Source organism: Echiichthys vipera (assembly GCF_963691815.1).
Source record: "Echiichthys vipera genome assembly, chromosome: 18".
Lineage (NCBI taxonomy): Eukaryota > Metazoa > Chordata > Actinopteri > Perciformes > Trachinidae > Echiichthys > Echiichthys vipera.
The window spans coordinates 24,857,463-24,883,201 of record NC_139843.1 but is presented as its reverse complement, the minus strand read 5'-3'; the positions used below and the strand labels follow the sequence as shown (position 1 = coordinate 24,883,201).

Here is a 25,739-nt window from a genome sequence, read left to right as displayed (position 1 = left end):
TCATAACACAGCAGTTTCTCATTGACCCCCATGTTGAACAGGACGTTTTCACGGCATTATTAAACCTGTTTAAGGTCTGGGACAAAAAAACATTCTAGTCTGTATGTTTAGGTCATATTTCCATGACAAATTTTTTGTACCAGGCTAGTTTTTATTTTATTGGAGGTTAAAGTGTATGAATAATTAGGGGCGTGGGCGTTCTACATGCCTTACTGCTACCTGTAAGTGAAAGCATGTGGGATTGGGATTTCTTCTGGAATAATTATGAGTGCATTTAATCAAGTTTGGGGAGGGAGTAAAGCAGGATGTAGAGGGAAATGAATCAGCCTTTATCAGATGGCTTTCCCAGCACCCATCAGCTGAGTCGGCCTCCATAAATCCTGGCCAGCGAACAGTGCACTCCATCTCCATTGTCGGGTTTGGCTACAGGTTTATTGTGCACAAATCCCATCGAGAAGAATGACGGATGATCTCCACACGCATACACACCCACGCTCACACACTTATAAATATCGGTATGTAGGTACACATGCAAGAATGTTTGCATAGATGTACAGTCTGTGTGGTGCATTCATGCTCAGGGTCACACTTAGCTTCACTCTCATAGACACATACTTCAACACATACTACAAGTTCTTGAATAAAAGATGAAGCTATTCAACAATAGCCAAGAGTGCGGTCTGTTCTAAAGGCCTACCCAAAAAAAGGTTTGGGAAAAAAAATGTTAGGTGCCCCGTCGTTCAGCAATGCAAAAAGATAGAAATGGACTGGAAGGAACACATATTTAGGGCATCTTGACAAACCTTATTTCTTGCCCCTATGTATGTATGATCTGGCTTCTAATGGTATTGTTCATGACAAAGACATCAGACAAGGAAGGAGCTAGTTTCTTATTAGAACACCGGACAATGTTAGGAGGATCAGGTCTGGAGATAGTCCGAAGTTTTTCTTTCACACATGCGGCACACAACAGGAGATTCTTCATGTAAAAACATATTCTCACTTACTGGAAATTCTGGATTACCTGGTTAGAGCGTGCAGAAGAGAGGACATATACAAAACATCATATGCTTTGTCTAAGGGGTAAACTTTGTTGAGAACGGAGACTCATAGGAAAAAGGGTTTTTTAATCATAGTTTGCATAATAGCCCTCGCCTATGTGAGGTGTGGAGAATGAGGTGTGTGTGTGTTTGTGTGTGTGTGTGTGTGTGTGTGTGTGTGTGTGTGTGTGTGTGTGTGTGTGTGTGTGTGTGTGTGTGTGTGTGTGTGTGTGTGTGTGCGCGTGTGTGCGTGCATGCATGCGTGTGTGTGCGTGTGTGTGTGTGTGTGTGTGTGTGTGTGTGTGTGTGCGTGTGTGCGTGTGTGAGTGTTTCAGTTAGTAAAATAGACTGCATGGTCATGAAGGACAATGAGGGAAATGTAATACTGATTGATTGAGTGTCCTAGACTGAGTATATGCAAATCAGGAGTCAATCGGCACAGGGCTTGGCAGAGCATGTGCACAACGCTTGCCGCTTTTCAGAACAAAACAAATAAGATTACAATGCAAAATGCAGGCAGGAAAGTACCAAGGCAAGTGGGCCTTTTTAACATACGTGGAAAAATTTGCAAGTTGGAAGAGCAGCATTTGATCCACTCAAGGTTCAAGGCAAGCTGAAATCACTTTCAGCTATTGACTCCCTTCTTTTAAATTGGTGTTTTAACATGCAGTATTGTGTGTAACTTTTTAAAGGTATTAATTATTTTTTATTGCCTATGGGAAAACAGGTTGTTACCAAGCCCCCACCACAGCTACTTCCTGGTTAATCCAATAAGGAAGTGCCCAAAACTGCAGTTCTCTGAGTGTCCACTAGGGGCAGGTTTCATAATAGAGCAGTTTCTCATTGACCCCCATGTTAAACAGGCCGTTTTCACAGCATAATTAAACCTGTTTAATTATGTCTGTATGTTTAGGTCATGTCTCCATGACAACACTGAGGGGGGTGAATGGTTTTGTAAAAGTCTAGTTTTTATTTTATTGTAGGTTAAAGTTTATGAATAATTAGGGGCGTGGCCTCTTGAGTGACAGTTAGCCTCTGGCCTCACTTCTCCTCGAAGGCTAATTGGCAGGATTAGCATGTGTTAGCATGTGATTAGCATCGTGTTAACGTTAGCTTTGTTATGCTAATTAAATAGCCGCACTTGCACCATGACTTGCAGCATAGCCTGCTATCTATTGCACACACACTAGATGCTAATCTGGAGCACCAAGAGGATTCGGGCCGTGAGGGTCAGTGTTTTACAGTCTATGAGCATGGGACTGTGTTGAATATCACTTTAAATCATAGATCATAAATACTGCCTGCACTTCACCCCCGGAGCCGGTGTAGTCTGTACTAGAGACAGGGGACTCCCACTCCCATTAATCTAGTAACATGTTATGTTATTCTAGCTGCCGGGCGATGGAGCTAATGTGAGCTAATGTGGCTAATTCTGTAAACGTCACCCATGTGGACGTATCTCCCTCCCCTCAACGTCACATAAATGCCCTTTTTTGGTAAGATGAAATGAGGAAGAGTCAAAGTCTGACAAGATGGCGACTCCCAGAGGCGAGTACGATTGGATCAAGTTGAGAGAACGGGCCCCAATGAAGAGGCTACATCAATCTTTATACAGTCTATGGTTGTTACGCAAATATGTTTTTCTTCTGTTTCTTTCCTCCTAAAATGTCTGACACTGACTATAGGCATAGATGGATTACCGCATGGGCAAAGTGGGCGTGTGCCCAGGGCCCCAGAGCCAATAGGGGCCCTGGGCATTCCGAGGTTTTTTTGTTTGTTTTTTCGGTACAATTAAAAAATATATATATTGAAATGAATGTTGTTTTGAAAATGTACTATGATAATAAAATCATTTGAAAGTTTTAGAAATTATAAGATTAAATCAGTAATATGTGATGACTCAATGACGCACGGGCTTGAGGCATTTCAAGTGTCTGAGGTTCGGTTTCGTTTGCAGCTCTTTAGACCAGCACTGCCTCCGTGTCCGTGTCTGCTGCTGCTGCTGTGGTGGTTGCTTCCACTGCTGCCCATTTTGTTTTTGTTTGCCCATGGTGCCAACCAGGCGATATAATACAGCTATATAATAATTGACTTACAAGTAAATTCACAAAGAGGCACAGCTGGAGACCGCTAACAAAGTTAGAGACAAGAGAGACAATGGAAGCAGCAAACCGCATGAAAAATGTAACAATGAAACCGAAGTGAAGTTATGTTCGGTCAGTTTGCACGCTTATGGCCGAAATATGTAAAACATCTCATATTTTCTTTACCTTTTTTCGTAATTTATATAAAAACGATTCTCAATTAAAATAGAGACACTTTTAGAAAAATGGTTAAAAGCCTTTATTGTTTGAATTTTGTTATTTACATCACAGACTGATAACTTAATTGTGATAATATTCAAAGTTATTATTATTATTGTTTCACAAAAACAAACACACAGCAAGTATAACGGTACTGTGCTCTTTTCTTCGTGCTTTAGCAATATTGTTGTTGTGGCAACAACACGAGCGGAGGGTCAGCAGCTGGATTTTGCATGCATGGTCAGTATTATTAGTGGGTGTATGTGGTTTATTACGTTTGCTGATATTATTACATTTGCTGGCGTCCATGCGCACTGTTTGCATATGTTGGCAGGGGGCGTTGGTGAGTTTGTGTCCAGGGCCTGTAGTCATGATAATCCGTCTATGAATATAGTGACTGGTATCTAAGCACAGTTTGTCACTAGAGCGGTGTTTTCACATTCCTCTCCCAAAGGAGGAGATGTCACTTCTCTGAGCTCTGACATTCAAACGTATTCACGTAAGCTTTCACTAGAAAATGAACCAATCAGCTGTCTGATATGTGAAACAGTATTCGACGGGGGATAAACATCCACACAACACCGGCAAAAAATTCTGAAACCTCCAGCTCAGAGTGGACTGTCAGTACAGAGAGAAAACACACTGTCATCATAACTGTCAGACATTGACAGTTACAAGCAACAAACAACAGAAACTAAAAAAGCTACACTTACCATTCTGATATGTTTGCTAGTCGCTGATTTTAGTGCACAACATATTCCTCATCTGAGTCTTGGTCTGACTGAGGCTGGGTTCAGGACACACAAACTATACCTTGGTTGCAGACTGCTAATGTTAGCTTCATGGGCAGGCAGCTTGGGCTCCGGGTACGTCTATCCACCTGCTTGGCTCGAGGGAGTTGCATCTGCCAAACCATAAGTCAGCGTTCTGACGTTATACACAACTGCACGCACGGGCAGCGGAGGGTGTGGTGAGGCCAGATCTCGAATTGAAGACCAAGTAAATGAGATATCCAGCTCTATCTCCAAGTTTGTTTGTTTTTTTTCTACGTGGGAAATCCATGTCAAACAAAATATTACTCATATTAGAGTAGTTTCTCAATGTTTAACACATGTCTGCAGTGGGACTTTGAAAAATGAGATCTTCCCCCACTTGCTGGTTGCTTATAAAAAGCCTGTGGACTGACTTCTACGGAAAGAAATCTGGACATATTTTCTGGAAAATGACAAAAGGATGAGAGACCCCTTGTCTCTCTTCAGCTCGCCTACAGCCAACAGTGATAGCTAACATTAGCTTAGAAATAGAGTCTGCTAATATCAACCAACGGACGGGCCACAAGTGCTTTGTTTCCTTTATGCATTTTGGAGATGGACCTAAGATTTTCCGCCTGTGTAATGGCAGTTTGCTGATAGAACGGGGAGACGGACTCTGGGTGGTCCAGGATCAGACCCGTGGTGCTGAGGATAACACTGGCTGAAGGTCTGTGATCCAGCGGCTGCAGAGTGTGTGTAGCCTAGCAGAGGCACACAGTGGACTGTGTTGTGGTGGTACAACAAAAACCTTTTCCTGCGGTGCTGATAAAAATGCTGTATGAATTACAGCTTATTGTGCTTTAAGCTGCTAATACTAGCAAATGTTAGCTTGCTTACTAGAAAATGTCTGATCACTGCATTGCATAAATCTGCTGTTTTGTTGCTTTGTGGTGCTGGGTGATTTGCACACAGTAAGCTAGCATAATTCTAAATATTTCATTAATTAATTTGACAGCATTCTATCAATAAATGAAAAAAACCTGGACATAACCTGGGAGACACAGACCCAACTGGCACAGAATACATAACTGATTGTCATTAAAGTTAATTTACAAGCTGTCAAAACCAAACGCTTTGTATTACCTAATATAATTTTAGTACCCCTCTCCTCTGTGTCTTGCTGTGATGCATAGACTATAATAACATGGCTAATCCACTCGTATCAACAAGTATATTATACTGTTTTGGATAAAAGGCCAATGGTGGCCTGTTTGAATGAAAATACTGAAATTCGGAATGCTGTTAAAGTTTATTTTGTTAGACAAAAGGAAAAACAGATTTCTTCAGGCTTCAGTACTACAGAATGTTAGAGCTTTATCCGATCCAAATTAAGAAGATATGGCATTTATAATCTCTTCAACTCTGGATGACAGTGTGATCTTTATGGTAAACCATTTGTATAAAATGCAATGTAAAATTGCCTTTAAAGTAAGGGCTGCATTATTACAGGCTCTGCATCCATTACTGAAGTTCTTCAACTTTAATTGTTCATTCTGCCACTCCAGTTGATGTTGTCATTGTCAGATTTTAGTGTATCTGCTCAGTGAAAATGAATGTATTGCAATTCACTCTAATATCTTGCAACCTCACTGTTGTAATGTAGAATGTATATTTTATCAATTTAAAGTCCACTCGCCATGATAAAGTCTTGTCTTCTTTCACAGTCTTGAAATTAAAAGTGTGATGCACGCACACACAAAGCCAGCTGCAAAAATAATCACATGAATTACATAACAATCAAATGAAATAACAGTTTTATACTTTTGTTTTTATCCTAAGTTACTCCAGCTAACATCACAACTAATTCTCATTCACTGCAGACCTGAACAGATCTGGTGTGCATGTTTGTGTCGATGCAGCCTCGGAGTGCACTGTGTAGAATTTCATGCATGTGTGTATCAGTCGATGTTGTTGTTTGTTTGTTTTATGGGCCTGCTGGCTGTCAGGGAGAGGCCCTGCCATGATTCATGGGTTATTACAGCACCGCTGTAGCATGCACAAGCCATAGCTCATCATCAGATTGCATTCATATACATCACACCAACAACGACATGCACATACACATGTCCTCATGCTTACTCATATACACACAAACAGTACGCCTGCTGGCACACACATACACACACAAAGAGGAATGAATATATGGATGTCTGATATTAAGAGGGGGGGGGGGGGGGGGGGGGGGCAACTTGAGGGAAATTGATCTTTTGCACAGAATATATCACCAATGGACTGTGTGCTGGCTGTGTGGCATATTAATGCTGCCTGACTAGTTACAGTAGGAAGAGCTTTTTTTTTACAAAAATACTTTATTTATCTACAGTATCTCAACAGAGAATACAAGAAATCAATAATGTTCTATTTGTGAATAGAAAAATACTAAGTCGTCATTTTTGTCCGAGCAAATAAAATCACCGAAACACCACCGCTGTTTAAAAGCTTCAACATCCCCAATTGTCTTATTTTAATCAGGAAGACTTAATGATTCTGTTTTATATGTAAAAGTAAGAATTTATTTAACAATGCATGACAAATATTATGATTGAATGAGAGTCTTTGGCGATCAGACTCCATCGAGACTTCATGTTAAAGGGGTGGTGAAGCCCAGGATAGAGCTTAAACCTTTGACAGCTACAGCCTTATTGGCTGAAGAAAACAAGGAGATTCTTGATAGGTTAGAGAGAAGTGGTGTCCCCGCCCCCAATTAGCTGACTGTTAATGTCTCTCAAAGAAGGTGACAGCAAGAGAGGGAGAGAGAGAGAGTGTGTGTTTCTGTCCCTGAGCATTACAGTGAGCATGATGTGTTTTTCTCTGCTGCTGCAGACAGTAGGTGTAGTCATCCATACCCAGGGCCTCTATACACTATAGCAACAGCTGGAGTCGTTTTTGTAAAGATATTTTACTTCCGCATCAAAAACCAGTAAGCAGATGTGACGTAAGAATGGGGACAGCGCTCATTTTAATATTTATATGGATCACAATGCTTATTTTGACATTTTAGAGGTTGAAAATGTAAATTCATATGCATATCACGGACCACAGCCTTATAAGTATGAACAGGATAAATAACTGATAAATATCTGATATCAGCCAGAAATTGAGGAGATTGTTTGAGAAGTAAACAGCTGGGCAGCTCTCTGTGACCGGTGCTCTGACGATCACTAACAGCACCAGCTAACAGTCAAACCACAACATTGTCATGTTTGATATCTTAAATCAGGCTTTAACTAAACTAGAATAGGTAATAATAACACAGGCAGGAGCATTAATACTGCCCAGTAATATAAACAAATGTGCATGTGACCTTATCAGTCATGTCTTACATGACGTATAACTCCACCCTACGTTCAAGGTGCTGTAACGAACCGCAGGAGAGTGAGCACAGACGAGAGAGAGTGAGAGAGAAATCATTTATTACTCAATTTACTTCTTCAGTTAACACATTTTTTAGACTAAGTTAAAGTAAACACTGATGCTGAGTGTCCAGTAGCTTTTAAAACCCATGTACCTGCTCTTTCATATGTCAGCTTGACTTTACCTTTTTGGACTTGCAAATACCACAGCTTAATAGATAATATATAATATAAAAAAATGTATCCTATAAATAAAATAGTAAATTGGAGACTATATTAAAACTGAATCTTGGTTATTTTGTATACTCTTTACAAGTATTAAATTATCATTACTTATAGTTACAAGACTATTAACCCACATTATAAAAATATACAAACTATTAATGTATTCTTATATTCAGGAACTGCGGTTAAAACAATAAGAAACATTCTGCAATACAAATGTAAACTAAGAGTTAACTGGACCACCAAAACTCAAAACTTAAAATTGGATCTTTTTAAAATGTGAATGTGGATGTTCCAAATGGTCAAAAGGGGAAAAAAAGATGTATCCATTTAAAACTAGAAAAGAACTGAGAGAGCATACTGTCAACAAAAACTGTGCAATCCTGAATCAGCTTTTTTATTATTGGTAACATGTTTTAATCTGTTTGCAGCTTTAGATCAAAATGCACAAATAGACAATCACAAGGAATACGCTACGTTTTTTCTACTGAGTGCAATATGCAAAAATAAATAGTGAAAAAGGTAAAAACAATGTTTAGAAAACTTTTAAAAATGCTAATTAACTAAATACTAGGCTCATGGCCTGATTGTTTACCAGGTTTCCCCCAACTATACAGTATCTCAGAATAAATAAATGGGACTGAGTATATAACCTTTATGTTTCATATGAATATGAATTGTAGACTTTATTCTGACTTTGTCTTGTCTATTAATAATCTTAACCTGTAAACGTTCACACTGATGTCCTTTGCTAAATTATGTTGTGTGAGAGAAAGGTCAACTGTCCCCCATGATTTTTTTTGGCAGGTGCAGCTGAGGGCAAGGCAGAACAGCTCTCGCCTAGTCTTTGATGAGATGTTGATGTAATGTAGTCCTCTCAGTGACTCCATGAGGGCTGATGATGTGATGTAGTCCTCTCAGTGACTCCATGAGGGCTGATTTAAATGCTGAGAAAAGACACAAATGTTGGTGAAAGGTTAACTAAGATCAAAGGTCAGATGATGCTAAATGAACCACATATGAAAATAACTTCTGCAAAAACAGATTGGGCTCATTGTCTTTATTAAGTTTCAAAGTGCACAGAAAACAGCTCTGAAGGCTTCTAATTTAGTAATCCATCACTGTGATGGATTATACACCTCCACTGTGAACAGGAACAGTTCCATTTTGCATAATTATAACAGAATACTAATATCAGGCCATGTTATTAGACACTCATGTCTCCACACACTTTTCATTTTCCGCTTCTCTTATTTCTGCACCTTCCTCCCTAAAATCAATATCAAACTCATTTCTGTTAAGTACAAGCCAGTCATTCAGATTAAAAACATGTTTAATCATATCCGAATTAAACCCAGATTATACACAGCTACATTTTTAAATACACCCTTTTGACCATGCACAGCTTTTATTTCAGAATATTTATCTTGCCGAATTGAAGTGCAGTACTGAAAAATGATCTATAACGATGTGACCAAGCATGGAAGTGCAGGGATGATGTCGAAAAATGTATCTGTGTGCATATTAGATTATTAATCATAGTATGAGAATGTTGAAATGTGTGATACATTACGTATCTTTTTAGAATTTTTGGCATTATTCATACGTAATAACTTTTGGAGATGTGAATGTATGCTGAAAGTGCAAGTACTGCTGGGGTTCTTGAGCCATTTCATTTTCTGTTTTGTGAAATGTTGGGTGTCAGGTGAGAATTGGCCGGTGTTCTTCAGACTGATGGTCTGATTTGCTTGTGTCAGTTATAAAATGAAGTCAAGAACAATGGATTGGATTTATATAGCTCCTTTCTCAGTACTCAAGGTGCTTTACAGAGTCCAGGTTCCATTCCTTCACATAGACACACATGGTGGTGGTAAACTACCATTGTAGTCACAGCTGCCCTGGGGCAGAGTGACGGAAGCGTGACTGCTAATCAGCTCCTACGGCCACGCTTCCTCCGACCACCTCCTCAATCAGCAGCAGCATTCATACACATTCACACGAGGCAAGGTGGATATGACACAAGGAGGGCAGGGGATCCCCCCTTTAACCGTCGACCCTTCAGACCCACTCTACCAACCTAGCCACAACCGCTGTAAGCGTAAAAATTATGTTATACCTAACATTTCAATTAACAAGGCTGTAATCCTGCAGTATTGTTGGAAATAATTGGTAAGTCAATCCAGAATCAATGGTTGATAATGTTGCCATTCTTAAAATAGATTAAGGAATTCCCTTGAGTGCACAATAGAAAAAAATACAATTTAGGAAACTAAATTAAAATGGAGATATCTGTATTGGTAAAAGAACCCCTTGTTATTAGCAACACTGTTTGCCGTAAGTAAACTGCAGTCGGTATCCTGCGATCGTATGCTCACACACTCCGAGCTGCAAGCGAGTACTGGCCGAAACAGTGAGACTGAACATAATTGACCAGCATCATGTTGGTATAATGCTGTAAAATGAATTACAGTTGTATTTACAATTACGCTAGCTTTCTGTTTGCAAATCTATCCATCAGCACCACAAAGCAACCAAAGGCAGATTCATGTCGCACAGCTGAGGCACATCATCTTAGGTTTCAGTGAGCCAACACTGACATCAAGGTAACGTTGGCCAGCTAGCTGTGACTTAGCTACGCTGCTGAAACAGAAAATCACACAAATAAAATCGAAATGAGAATCTTAGACATAATACGTAGTACACTTGAATTATAGGTATACATATTAACATAATAAAACACAACCCCATTTTGAGGATTTACAAAACATTGAAAACTGGTACTTAATTGAAAAATATCACAAAGACGACATATCATATGTTTGAAAACTATACGCCCATTTTGAATTTGATGGCAGCATCACATTTGAAAATAGTTGGACAGGGTCATGTTTACCACTGTATATGGGGTGCCTGCTCTAACCACTGAGAAACTGGGCGCCCCACCTCTTCTTTTAACAAAGCTTTGTTTTTTAGGAACAGAGGAGACTAACTGCTGTCATTTTGAAAATGGAATGCTTTCTCATTCTTGCTTGATGAAGGATTTCAGCTGCTCAACAGTTTGCATTCTTCTTCGTCATATTTAATTTTTCATAATGCACCAAAAATGTTCAATGCAAGACAGGTCTGGACTGCAGGCAGACCCGTTTAGCATCCAAACTTCTTTACTACGTAGCCATGCTGTTGTAGTATGTGCAAAATGTGGTTAAACATTGTCTTACTAAAATAGACAACGCTTTCCCTGAAAAGGTTGTCTACTTGGCAGCATATGTTGCTCTAAAACCTGCATATATGGTTCAGCATTAATGGTGCCCTCACAAATGTGCAGGTCACCCATACCATGTGTACTAATGCCCCCCATAACGTCACTTTGAGTCATTTGTGGATGCAGCGATGAAGTTTTCCTGAGCCCATGCACTGATGTCCACTACAGAATCTTGTCTGTTTATAATGAACATCACCAACATCCAATATTGGTTTTCAAATAGAGATTCTGTGAATCTTTAAATGATATTATGTACTCTAGATGATAAAATCCAAAGATGATTTGCCATTGTAGATTGAGAAACATTATTGTTAAATTGTTGCGCTATTTGAAATTACAGTCTTCCACAGAGTGGTTAACTGCTTCCCATCTTCAGCCTCTCTGGATGCTCTTTTTCGACCCAGTCATGTTACTAACCTGTTGCCAGTTAACCTCATTCATTATAAGATGTTCCACCAGGTGTTTCCTTTTAGCATTTCACAACTTTTACACTCTTTTGTTGCCATTGCCACAATCTTTTTACAAACATTAGATATGTTGTCTTTGTGCTATTTTAAATTGAATATGTAAATGCATGATGAGAAGTGTACAGATTTTATTAAAAGTATATAAGTATATAAGGTTAAGTGACAGTATGATGGGTAGGTGACAAGTGATGAGCCAAAAACTTGTGTTTGCTTGCGTTTGGCAAACAGTTTGTGGACTGTGAAAACCCGATGTTCTTTTCTTTGTGAAAGTTCTCCACAGTGCAAAATGAAAAAACTGCGAAGAGCCGATATAAGAAATCACTGATGAATACCAGAAACCAATGCTACAAAACACTCAAAACTAGAACAAGATAAGAACAAATTGCGAATAGGAAAAGTAGAAAAAAAGTGTGTGTATATCACTTCTTGCATTGCCATGCCATAAGAACTTCTAACCCCCTTTAAACCACGGTTTAGGTGTGCACTGTAAAACACAGACACATTAAACAGACAGAGAGATGGAGTTTGTTTTATTATATCACTCCAGGGAGCTGACACACCACTAATTCAATTCAATTCCATTTTATTTATGATGCTAAATCAAAACAAAAGTTATGTATGTATGTATATGATATATAGAATAGGTTGAGACACCACTCCATGACTTATTTATTTTTTATAGAAACCCAACAATTCCTTCATGAGCAACAGTCTCATCCAAATCCACCCATTCAGTCGCACACTACTTTGAATAGTTTGCGTTAAGGTTCCCCGCTCGGGTTAAAGGGTAAGACTAGTGATGTTCTCTTTATTGCCCTGTTGTTCTGTTTTTGTTATCATCCAGTCCCACATCAAGACACAAACAATAATAAATGTATTCTACTAACATGTATTGTGAGCTTATCCAAAGCTTGATATATCATATATATACAGTTACTATAGAATGTCATGATACCCTGTTGAATTAGTTACTTTTTTGTTTTACAGCCTAAAATGATAAAACATAATTTTAATTTTTTATTTTCACATTATGCTTTACAACATTCAAGTGATTTTGCTTTAATTACAGCATCAGTCTGTTTGGATCAGTCTCCACAGCTTTGTGCATCTAGATTGGGAAATATTTTCCAATTCTTCCTGCAGAACTGTTGGAGTTCAGTCAGATTCTGTGGTGTGTGGCGATGGACTGCACTCTTCAAGTCCATCCACAGATGTTCTGTAGGATTCAGGTCAGGGCTCTGACTGGGTTACTCTAGGGCATTCACCTTCCTGTCCTTAAGCCACTGTGTTGTTTTTATGGAGGTGTGTTTTGGGTCGCTGAAGGTGAACCACCTGTCCATTTTCAAGTGTCTAATAGAGGGACAAGGGTTTTCCTCAAGAATGTGGGTGGACTTAGCAGCATTAATTTTCCCTTCAATCCTGACCAACTGCCCAGTCCCTGCTGAAGAGAAACAAGTCCACAACATAATGCTGTCCCCACCAGGCTTCACTGTAGGGATGGGGTGTTTTGGGTGGTGTGCTGTGTTTTGTAAACATAGAGATTAGAGTTCAGCCCAAAAAGTTCAGTTTTGGTCTCAACTGACCATAAAACCTTTATCCACATGGCATCAGAATCTTCAATATGTTTTTTTACGAGACTCAGTGTGACATTATTTCAGAAGAGGCTTCTTTCTCTCCACCCAGTCAAACATGTAAAACTTGTGAAATTGTTGTCACATGCACAGATCGACCAACCTCTGCCATTAAGACTTGGAACTCCTTCAAGGTCACCTGATCGATCTTTTCATCCAATTTGGAGGGGCGGCCCGATCTAGGCCAGGTCTGGGTTAATCCATATGCCTTCCACTTCTGGACAATACTATGAACGGTCCTCAGAGGGAGAGTTAAAGCCTCTGAAATCTTTTTATATCATTCTCCTAGCTTGTGCCTATCCACAACTTTATCCTGTAGCTCTTTGGAAAAGCATCTTTCCAACCATGGTGAATTCTTTGTGTTACCATGCACAACTAGGGGTGGAATCGTCAAGCTGATTTTATTCTGAAGTAAAACTAAAGGAACAGCTGGTTTTATTCTGTTGTAAAAATCAAAGGAACAGCTGATTTTATTCTGAAGTAAAAATCAAAACACCACAGTTAATGTCAGGTGGAGGCCAATTAACTTGGTGTGTGATCTGGAAGGTGATTGGTTAAACCTGAAACTAATGGTTATTCTAAAGGGACTCATCACTTTTCCAACCCTGCTATTCTAGTTTTTAATTTTTAATTCATTTTCAGAAATAAAATAAAAAAAAGAAAAATTAAAAAGAATGAATTGAATGTGCTTAGGCAAAATGTGAAAATCACGCTGGAATTTCTTTTTTATGTATCGTCAAACAAAAAAAGTGACTATTTCAAAAGGGTATCATGACTTTCTATAGGCACTATATATGTTCCATAAAGCTCTACTGTTGTCTACATTCTGGGCGATGAGGTCAAATTATCATATCACAATTTTTTTTATAGTAAAATTAGGATTTTATACATTGATTTTTGACTATTTTGCATGTTACTGAACAGTGCAACCAAAGTATTTACCTATGTAAAAGCACAGCCCTAAAAGAGAAAATATATGACAAAGCATTTAGGCCAAAGAACCTTTCTGAACAGACTGTAATAAGTTTGTGCAATTTTGCCAACTTATACCAAGTACAATGGACATTTAACAATAAGTTCCCTAAAGCTACCTGTTGCCTCTGCTGGCTGGTCTCCTCACCATTTGACTCTCAGTATACTACCCAATTTCTATTTTATTCCTGTCGTGCACATTGAAGGTGCTGTGCTAGACAGAGATCAGCTGATCATGAAGTCGAAATGATGAATTATCTAAACAAGACCCCCTCATTTCACTTTGAAACCTAAATACATGTGTTGTTGAAGCTAAACAGGCCAGATAAGGTCACTGCAGTGTGTGTGTGTGTGTGTGTGTGTGTGTGTGTGTGTGTGTGTGTGTGTGTGTGTGTGTGTTTGTGTGTGTGTGTGTGTGTGTCTGTGTGCGTGTGTGTGTGTGTGTGTGTGTGTGTGTGTGTGTGTGTGTGCGAGTATGTGTGTGTGTGTGTGTGTGTGTGTGTGTGTGTGTGTGTGTGTGTGTGTGTGTGTGTGTGTGTGTGTGTGTGTGTGTGTGTGTGTGTGTGTATGTGTGTGTATGTGGCAGCTTTGAGCAGAGGGCGGCCTCTGAAGTGACGGTGCTGCCTCCTTGTTAAACACATTAGTAGTCAGCTGGTGCACAGGACATATACCTGTTTTTTCAGGGACATATTTTACAGATTTTTCCACACATTCTATGAATAAGTGTGGACAGAGAGCATCGATGTTACGCGGTAGTATGACGCTCACATGCTGTTAGGACACGCTGTAACTCCTCCATTCTGTTTACATTATCAGCCATCACTTCCTGCAACTCTCTGAATCAATCGTGATGGAGATGAGAAACCCACGTCACTGCTTGTAGTTTGCTATGATTGGTTGAGGCGCACTAGCCAATAGTGTGATTTGGCTGAGGACAAAAAAACCTGATGCGTCTATGCAGAGCAGAGAACAGCAGTGGATAGAATGTGTCCTACAAACGATATTATGATCTCTGTGCTTTGGCAGATCCTCAACACGTTATATTCCTTCACCATCTAATATTGTCGGTCACCCCTAGTGACAAGTTCCAAATATGTTGTAATCTACAGTGAAAAATAGCTGCTTTAGGAAATTACTGAGCTTTTTTTATTATTATTTATGAAATCATACATAGGGAAGTTAGAGAATGTTGAAAGATTTACTGACACATTTTTTGTGTTGGTCTTTTCGTGTGATTTATTGAAAATAACAAAGCTGTAGCACGACGGCAGCCATATCCTTTAAATGTTTAGTGATATTTTTGCAAATAAACTTAGTGTTGTAACATGTTGTGCTTGTTCCCATCTCTCTCTTTCTCTCTCTCTCTTTCAGTGACAGGGTTTCCATACCCCAGTACAGGAGCAGCTGTGGCTTATAGAGGGGCTCATTTGAGAGGGAGGGGTCGCGCTGTCTACAATACATTCCGTGCTGCACCTCCTCCTCCACCCATCCCTGCCTATGGAGCGTGAGTGTCTGCTCACACACACACACACAACACACACAAATTCAACTGAAACATTCATTCATTCATTCATCTTCAACCCCTTGTCCCTATCGGGGTCGCGGGGGGTTGGGCCGATCCCAGCTGACAAACAAACACTGTTTGACATGTCTCCGAGACTGGAACATCTTACTGCAAATGGGATTCAAACTATTACTCAAACACAGTAGCTATCACTAACACACACACACACACACATATAGATACATATATATATATATTTATACACTGGAGATCATAATGAGAGGACGAAGTATTTAACTTTGTTCTGAAATATTGTTTGTTTATTGTTTTTTTGAAAATTTGATTTGATCACTGCTGTAAGGCAAGACAAGTGTATTTGTACAGCACAATTCAACAACAAGGTAATTCAAAGTGATTTACATAAAACATTAAAAGCATTGGGAAAAAACACATAAAAGGTAATTTAAATCATATAAAATATTGTTACAGTTACAGAAGTTACAGTGCAGTTTACTGAAAAAAAAACGTAAAACATACTGTATGAAAGATTTAAAACACATAAGTACAGTGCCTTACCAAGTGCCTTGGTAATTTAACAATAATCTTTATAGTGTTAAAAACATTTTTTATCAAAATTAGAGAATAGTAACCATTATTTCAGAAGAGAAGATTTCAACAATGTTTTCTTCTGTAGGATTCAAAAATGAACAGGAAGTGTAGAGGCCACAGCTTTGAATGACTTCAGCACATCTGCGCCCACAGGACATCACTAGTTTCTCACACTGCTCTGGTTTGATCTGGGTCCATTCTGACTCAGTCTCTTCCACAGTTCACTAACTGTAGTGGGTTTCTTACACATTTCTTTGTTGCTGAGGATTTTTCGGAGATTCTCTATGGGGTTTAGATCTGGACTCTGGACATTTCATTGTTTTAATAGTCTTAACTTCATGAGACTGCTTCACCTGTTTTGCAGTGTGACAGGGGACATTGTCTTGTATGAAAATTGCCGCTGATTGGGAGACAGTTGCAGTGAAGGTATTGCATGTTGCTGAAGGAGGTTCACATAAACATTTGCATTCACCCTACTATGTAGCTGTACAAGAGGCCCAACTCCTGCTGCAAAAAACATCCCCAAACCATGACATGACATTGCAAAAGTTCACTTTATTTGGCTCTGATGGGAAACATTATGTTGGGCGTAGGACTGGGGAAAGACTGAACCCAAAGTGTGTAAAGAAGGCAAGGCAAGGCAAGGCAGCTTTATTTGTATAGCACTTTTCATACACAAGGCAGACTCAAAGTGCTTCACAGCACAACATGTCATGAATTCAAATGCATTACAGGAAGACAAAGAGAATAAAAACATAGACAATAATAAAAACAGTGCGGACGTTAAAAGTGCGAAGATTTAGCAGAAAGCTAAGGTGAACATAAAAGTTTTCAGTCTAGTTTTAAAAGTGGTCAGAGTGGGTGAAAGTCTCAAATCTTCAGGAAGTTTATTCCAGCTGTTTGTTGCATAATGACTGAAAGATGCTTTCCCTTGATTTGAGTTTACTCTGCGAACCACTAACAGATTGGTCTCAGAGGATCTTAGTGATCTAGAAGGCTTATGTAGTGGGAGCATATCAGTGATATACCTCGGCCCTAGACCATGAAGTGATTTATATGTGAGCAGGAGGATTTTGAAATCAATTCTCTGACGTACAGGAAGCCAGTGTAATGATTTAAGAATTGGTGTAATGTGCTCACATTTTTTGGTCTTTGTTAGAACTCTAGCAGCAGCGTTCTGAACAAGCTGTAGCTGCCTGACAGTTTTTTTGGGAAGACCTGCAAGGAGACCGTTACAGTAGTCTAGCCTACTGGTTATAAAGGCATGGACAAGTTTTTCTAAGTCTTGAGCTGACATGAGCCCTCTAAGTCTTGTTACATTTTTAAGGTGATAGTAGGCCGATTTTGTTACTGATTTGATGTGACTGTTGAAATGTTAATCAGAACCCCAAGATTTCTGGCTTTATTTGAGGTTTTCAGGGACAGTGATTGAAGGTGTTGGATGACTTTAGACCTTTCTTTCTTAGCACCAAAAACAATTATCTCAGTTTTATCCTCATTTAGTTGAAGGAAATTTTGGCACATCCAGTGTTTGACCTGCTCAATGCACTGGCACAGTAGATCTATGGGGCGATAGTCATTTGGTGATAGCGCTACATAGATTTGGGTGTCATCGGCATAGCAATGGTGGTCAATGTTATTATTTTGCATGATTTGTCCTAGTGGGAGCATATAGATATTAAATAAAGTCGGCCCCAAGATTGAACCTTGGGGGACTCCACACGTTACGTTGGTCTGTTCTGATACAAAGTCGCCAATGGAAACAAAATAGTTCCTATCTTGTAGATATGACTTGAACCAGTTTAGGACTGTGCCTGAGAGCCCCACCCAGTTTTCCAACCTGTCCAAAAGTATTGAGTGGTCGACAGTGTCAAATGCAGCACTGAGGTCCAATAGCATTAGTACTGAAGTTTTGCCAGAGTCTGTGTTAAGACGGATGTCATTTATAACTTTAATAAGGGCCGTCTCTGTGCTATGAAAAGGTCTAAATCCTGACTGGAGGTTGTTGTGGCAGCCAGTAGAAGCCAAGAAGTGAGTTAGTTGTTGGAGTACAACTTTCTCAATTATTTTACTTATGAATGGTAGATTTGAAATTGGTCTGTAGTTGTTGATAATAGAGGCATCTAGGCTCCGCTTTTTTAGAAGAGGTTTAATGACTGCAGTTTTGAAGGCCTTTGGGAAATTGCCCGATTGAATAGAGTTATTAACTATTTGCAATACGTCTGTTGATAGGCAGTCAAAAACATTCTTAAAGAAGTTGGTAGGTAAAGCATCGAGACAGCAGGTGGTTGGCTTTAGATCGGTCACTGTTTCCACTAGAGTTTTAGAGTCTATGGCATTGAAGCTTGCCATCATTGCTTTGTTATTTTGGCCTAAACGGGGTGGTGATCCAACTTTTTTGTTTGAGATATTGATGGCACGTCTGATGCCTTCAATTTTATCAGTATAAAAGAATGCAAACTCATTGCATTTCTGTGTGGAATGGAGTTCGGCTGGTATTTGTGTTGGGGGGTTGGTCAGTCTGTTGACAGTTGCAAATAGGGTTTTGGCCTTATTAGTGTTGCTGTTTATGATATTGGAGAAGAATGTTTCTCTAGCACTTTTTAAGACTAAATTGTAGGCCTGGAGCCTCTCTTTATAGATGTCATGGTGAATATGAAGTTTTGTATTTCGCCAGATTCGTTCAGCCTTCCTGCACTCTCTTCTCTGGGCTGTTACAACAGCAGCTTTTCTCCAGGGTGCCTTTTGCTTACCAGAAATCGTTTTAACTGTAACCGGTGCAATGACATCTATGATATTCACAATTTTGGAATTAAAGTTGTTTACAAGATCATCAGCATGGCATGGGTTTAGAGGTGGTAGCGAGGAGATGGCATTTTTAAAGAGTACATTAGCATGTTCATTGATGTAGCGCTTTTTGACATTCTTTGATTCTGTTTGTGTCTCCGGAATTAAAGAAATATTAAAGAAAACACAGAAGTGATCAGACAATGAAAGATCAGTCACAAGAACATCAGAAACATTGAGACCTTTTGTGATAATCAGGTCCAGGGTGTGTCCTTTACAATGAGTAGCCTCTTTCACATGTTGAGACAGGTCAAATGTATCTAAAATAGTAAAAAGTTCCTTTGCACCCTTGCCATTCGAATCATCAATATGAAAATTAAAGTCACCAGTTATAACTAGGCAGTCAAAGTCAGTGGAGATACTAGACAATAATTCGGTAAAATCATCGAAAAAATTTGCTGAGTATTTAGGTGGCCTGTAAATAATTAACAGAAGAATTTTGGGAGAGCATTTCAACACAGCACACAGGTATTCGAATGATGTAAAATCACCAAGTGACATCTGTTTCCCCTGAAATATGTTTTTAAATATAGCAGCAACCCCTCCCCCCCTTTTCCCAGATCTACATACATCAATAAAGTTATAGTTGGGGGGTGCTGTCTCGATCAGAATGCTTGCACTGTTATTTTGCTCCAGCCATGTTTCAGTTAAAAACATAAAATCAAGTTTGGAAGTAGTAATAAAATCGTTGACTAAAAATGATTTGTTATTCAGAGACCTAACATTGAGCAGACCCATCCTGATGGTGTTATTGACAGGCTTCGATGTTGACTTTGATTTGGAGAGGATAGGAATGAGATTGTTTAGGTTAGCAGGGTGTCTACGTTTCCCAATGTTCTCTCTCTTGGTAGTCACAACAGGAATGTAGAAGGTGCCAAGCTTTGACGTAGGCAGCCTTGGGCCCAGCTGATAATGTGGTCTACTGCTGAACCCTGTTTTGTATCAATAATATTCAGGACTGCTGTCAGGGCGGGGCGGGGGTGGCCATGAGGGGGAGGAGGAGTGGGCAGCGTCAGAGCTGGAATGAAATACTGGAGGTGGACGTTGAGGGCGAAGAGGGGGTTTACGTAAGAGGGGCGGAGTAGGGCTGAGGGTTTGTGAAGCACACCTTCGTGGAGGGGGGGGGGGAGGTGGGAGGGAGGTGCCACTGAGATGACGCTGAGGGGGGGATCGCTGAGGTCGGTCAAGGGGAGTAAAAATAGGAGTAGGGCGGGGAGTGGGTGGGGGTAGCTCCCGGAACTCCAAAGGGGATAAGGGGGGAGAAAGGCTTACTTGAGGGAGGGAGAAGGATGGAGACCTGGATTTAGGCTTGGGGGGTGTGGGGGAGGGATCTTCAAGCCCATTTGAAATGAAAGGGGAGGTAGAGGGGGATGGACACGTCTCCTCTTTGCTCCGGTGTCTCTCGTGGTCAGCGCTCTCCTTTTGCAATGGCGGTCCTCCTTCGACGTTCATGATAAGCTGTGTTGTGTCTGTCTTTTCCGTTGGTTCCTCTTGTCTCTTGTCCTTGGCAGTGTTGATAGATGGATGACGCAGGAAGTAAGACATGTTGGTCATGAAAAGCTTTACTCCCAGCTTATTTAGACAAAGTCCGTCTGCCTTAAAAAGATGCCTGCGGTCCCAGAAAAAGCTAAAATTGTCAATAAAATGCATCGAACGAGCAAGAAAAACGCTGGAGAGCCACTCATTCAGCGAGTAAAGTCGACTGAATCTCTCAGCTCCTCTCCTGATCGGGGGTAGAGGACCACTGATAAACACCTCAGCATTCACAGCGCTGACTGTTTCAAAGAGTTTATTGAAGTGCTCTCTCAGCTCACTTGATTGTTGTTTTTCAATGTCATTAAAACCAATGTGCAGAATGATATTTTTCACATTTGGGTGTGCAGCCACAATATCCAGGATTCTTTTTTCCAAGTCAGACACCGTATCCTTCGGAAAGCAGAGTACTTTGGTGTTATTATTGCTTTTCATATCTTTTACAGAAAAGTCACCCACAATCAGATTTTCAGGCCCACTTGTTAGCTTTCTCGGTGGTTTTAAGTTAGCAGGTCTTACCCTTCTGCGTGGTGATGGTGGGTTATTCAGGCAATCAGAGGGGGATCCATTGTCCGACAACAGTGGAGCAAACCTGTTCTTTAGTTGAACACTTGCTTGCTGGGGAAGTTTCTTGGTACTTTTCCTCTTCTCAGCTGTCCGCTGCTGTGTCCTCCGTGGCAGGGGAGTTGATGAAGCGCTATGCCTGGATAGAGATGGTAGCGCAGGCCAACCGGTCAGATCAGAGATATCGGGGCGCTGGGTCCTCCCGGTTGTCCGTTCTCCCTTGTCGCAGGGAGGTGGTCTTCTCTTTGGCTTTGCCCCAAGTGTGTTCCAGGGAGGATTATCGCTGGTAGATTTATTACCCTGTACAGGGACCTCCCGTTTCCTCGTAGCTTCATCGTTGCTAGTTTGCTGGGTTCTGGCATGCCCCTGTCCACTGTTTTCAGTCAGTGCTAGGGTGGTATTGTTGTCACAATATCCATTCACTTCTATAAATACTTCTAACCGATTAATTTTTGTTTCCAGCAGCAAAATCTTCTGTAGTAGTCAGAAGAAGTCAGTTCAAAATGGAGGATGAAGTGTCAGTCCAGGTCTAGGTCTAAACCCCATAGAGAACCTCTGGAAAATCCTTGTTAACAAAGTAATGTGTAAGAAACCCACTCCAGTTAGTGAACTGTGGAAGAGACTGAGTCAGAAGGGACCCAGATCAAACCAGAGCAGTGTGAGAAACTACTGATGTCCTGTGGGTGCAGATGTGCTGAAATCATTCAAAGCTGTTGCCTCTACACTTCTTGTTCATTTTTGAATCCTAGAGAAGAAAACATTGTTGAAATCTTCTCTTCTGACACAATGGTTACTGTTCTCTAATTTTGATCACTGTTTTTTCACAAAATAAAGGTTTTTGTCGAAGTGCCTTGGTTATTTAAAAAACATGCTGGTAGACAGTGGATATTATTTCAAATAATGAACAAAAAAAATAACAGTATTTCAGATTAAGTCAAGTTTTAATAATTTGTTCTCTAATTTGGATCTCCAGTATATATATATATATATATATATATATATATATATATATATATATATATATATACATATGCACACACACACGCACACACACACACACACACACACACACATATAAACTATTATTGCCCCTACCTTATGTGATGATAAAATATTTCACTGTGAATCTGTCATGTCTCCCTATAACATTGTTGAAACATTCATCTTCATCTTCAACGGCTTGTCCCTATCGGGGTCGCGGGGGGGCTGGAGCCGATCCCAGCTGACTGCGGAAAATAACTGTTGAAAGAGTCATCCAATATTATAATCCATACTCCAGCCCAGTTTTTCCAAAGAAGCACGTCCTTCTTTCCTTTTGTTTTTTTCTGTAGCATGTTTAAACTTTTACGTCTCATCTCTCCTTCTGTCACACTGCCACTGTCCAATTACCATGGTTACATGACCACGACCATGACCATGAACGTTAGTAACGCAACTCACATCACCTCATCAATAAATGTCAATTGTCATCATTGTCACATGCTACTTTTCAGAACATTTTTAACAAATTGTAAAGTAGTGGGGACAAAATTGGCCATTTCAAAAAGGTGGTGGGCACATGTCCCCAGCGTCCACAGTGTAAATGACGCCTTTGCATGCAGTAACAGAAGAATGGCGACTATAAAACAAAAAGGCTGCCTTCTAATAGAGCGGGAAATTGCTCTTTGATTCCAGAATGGCCAAATTTGTCTCTCTTTTTTTCTAATGTGTCAATCTTTATTCAGCTGTGAATGGACTGCTATGACCTGCTCTGCACACTCCAATAGGCCCGCTGAAGAGAGATTGAGAGACCTAGTGAACATGAAGGGGGAGACATGGAGAGAGAGAGAAAGAGAATAGATGTCTGAAAGAGACTATAGATTTAGGGTTTAAAGAAAAAACGATGGAGACAGGGAGAGCAAAGGCAGAAGGCTGAGAGAAGGATAATGGATGAATGGTGGCCAACATGGAAGAGCTTAAATACTAATTTACTGTGTGGTGCTGATACATTTTCTTTGATTTAACTGTTTAGAGTTTAAAACTAAAGCTACGTGTAATGTTTCATTTTGAAAAAAAAAGAATGAATGCATCAAACTCAAAGAAAATACATGTGTTGTTCAGTTTGGATGTAGAGAACTTCAAAGTGAGTGAAATGTAGCACTAATTTGTGGGTACCTATCTGATCTTAGCCAATTGTGAGTTTTTCTAAGATCATAAGAGAAAATGCATGGTTTGCCTGTAACTGTGAGGGTCCTCATGATGTGAATTTCATCAAATGCTCCTGTCCACAACCGTCCGCTTTGACATCTGTGTGGATAATCAAACACCACCCTCACTCAAGATAGCATGGCACAGGCCTCTGTAGGAAGCATGAGCTGCATGCACGTCCAAGGAATTTCATTGTCTGTGGCATTATTTTCCAAAATGCCAGTCAGCAGTTAAGACAAAATATCATGTGAAGAAGTTACAAGCAGGGACATGCACAAAGCCGGGTTAAATAAAGGAAATAAAGTAGGGTTCATGTTTATATCTTTGAAAAGGTCTATGGTCATGTTTCATGTTTTGTGTGGACCCCAGGAAGAGTAGCTGATGTTCTGCATCAGCTAATGGGGATAACATTTTATATCCTGAAACAAATGCTTCATGTTTGACATATTCTGTCAACAGTGTGGTCTACCAGGATGGCTTTTATGGAGCAGAAATATATGTAAGTCTATGTTTAAACATGTTTTTCACAAAGTGATTCACTAGGATCAATCAAGAAAATGATTTGGTACTGAAGATCTTGGGCTTTAGCTAAAGTCAGTCGTTGTAACTGCTGTTTTGTCACTGCCCTCAGCACTCAGAATCAGAATCAACTGTATTGCCAAGTATGTAAACAGATTATATACCAGGAATTTGACCTGGTGTGTTTGTGCTTAGCTGATACAAATATACACATAGAAACACAGAAAGAATACACAGAATTTAGCAATAACAAATATAATTTAATATAATAATATAATATAATAATAAAAAAGCAGCCATTTTAAGTAATAGACATAGAATATAAAATATAAAATAAGATGTTCATATGTGCAGGTGAGTGTCTGTATGAAACACATCTGGCTTTCAATTATAAACCCATGCATCACTATAGTTACATTATGTTAAAAAGGCACTTATTTTAACCCAAAGCACAATCTTTTCCTAACCCTAACCAAGTGGCTTTGTTGCCAAAACAAAACCACATAGTTTTGTTTGAATTTCCAACATTAACCACACGTTCCACATGTTAAACACAGCGGCTGTAGTGGAGCGTTAACATTTTAACTGCAGGGCCACCCACTGCATTCACAAGTGAAGAGAGAGGGTCGTGACAAAGTGGTTGTATGTGACGAGTTGGGATGAGATGGATCTTGTGCTCCTAATCTGAGGTGGAATTGAATTGCTCTGTCTCTCCTCAGGGAGGGTATGCAGCTTACAGATATACCCAGCCAGCTGGTACTGCTGCAGCTGCATACAGTGACAGGTATGTTGGCTGTCTTTTTCCTTTTGAGGGTCACTTAAAGGTACTCTGTTAACATTAGTTACATTGTAAATACTTTTTTACATTCAATGTTTCTCTTTGTATGATTCAAGGTTGTTTTCAGGTTGTTTCAGGTTGTTGTGTAGTATAGTCAATTGTGTTCAAAGCAGCACTAAGAGCCCAATGTCGAGAAAAAATTGAAGCTTTGCTTTTTCATCTGCAGTGCAGTTTTATGGCTTTGGCGTTGACTTACTAATTATTTATTCAACAGATCTTTCTCCTATCCTTATATAAAATGTACACTCAATGTTATTGATTATCTGTTGAAATTATTACTCCAAAATGCTACTTTTGAGATATTTTCTGCATGTAAACATGATTTTACTACAACGCTGGTAGTATAATGTAACTTTTAACCCTGTTAGCAGGGGTGAGCAGCATAAAAGAATTAACATTTTTAGAAGTGAAGTGCTGAATACTCTACATGTTTCAAACCCATGTTCACCCACTGATTTTAAGTGTTTGAATTAAAACAAGAGGCACAGCAGGGGCAACAAGCCCAACAATGTTTGAGCTAAGTGGCCTCTCTGAGCCGAACATTGGTGATTCTGAGCTGGTTATCGACGGGCTCAGTTTACTCTAGGCTTTCCAGTGAACATGAGCATGTTCTCATGAAAGAGGCAGTTCTTAATTACAAACAACATCATCAAAACTAGAACCATGGAAAGATTACGTAATATGACATGAAACAGTGATACCTGCAGGAATATACGGTTACTGCTGCAGCAAAAAGTGAGGGGATCGTGAACATGGACAATAATTTCATAACTGTAATAATAAGTTGTAGAAAGAGTAGAAATAAAGTGCTAAATACTGTAAGTGCCTTATTATTGGTCTGCATTTTCAACTAGGACTGCAGCTATTGAATCTTTTTGTAATCTGTAATTCTACTGACTATTCCATTGATTGAGTAATTGGATACATTTTTGCGTAATTTTTGCGTAAAAAAATATTATAATTTGCGCTACATTGCGAAAAAAAATATTATGTCTGGGGAAGGCCTACTCGGTGTGGTAACCTAACAGGGGTGTGTGTGTGTATGTTTTTGTTTGAGTGTGCATGTGTGCGTG

The 25,739-nt window shown here is 39.7% G+C and overlaps 1 protein-coding gene across 1 annotated transcript in view; it reads left to right on the top strand.

Moving 5' to 3' along the window:
• Positions 1–25,739, top strand: part of rbfox3a (RNA binding fox-1 homolog 3a) — a gene marked incomplete at its 3' end in the record, with an annotated part of 301,849 nt that overhangs the window by 262,024 nt on the left and 14,086 nt on the right. Inside the window, exons 8-10 of the mRNA XM_083932783.1 lie at positions 15,437–15,569; positions 23,769–23,808; positions 24,548–24,612. Of these exons, the coding sequence (XP_083788909.1) occupies positions 15,437–15,569; positions 23,769–23,808; positions 24,548–24,612 (238 nt within the window). The remainder of the gene's footprint in view (positions 1–15,436; positions 15,570–23,768; positions 23,809–24,547; positions 24,613–25,739) is intronic.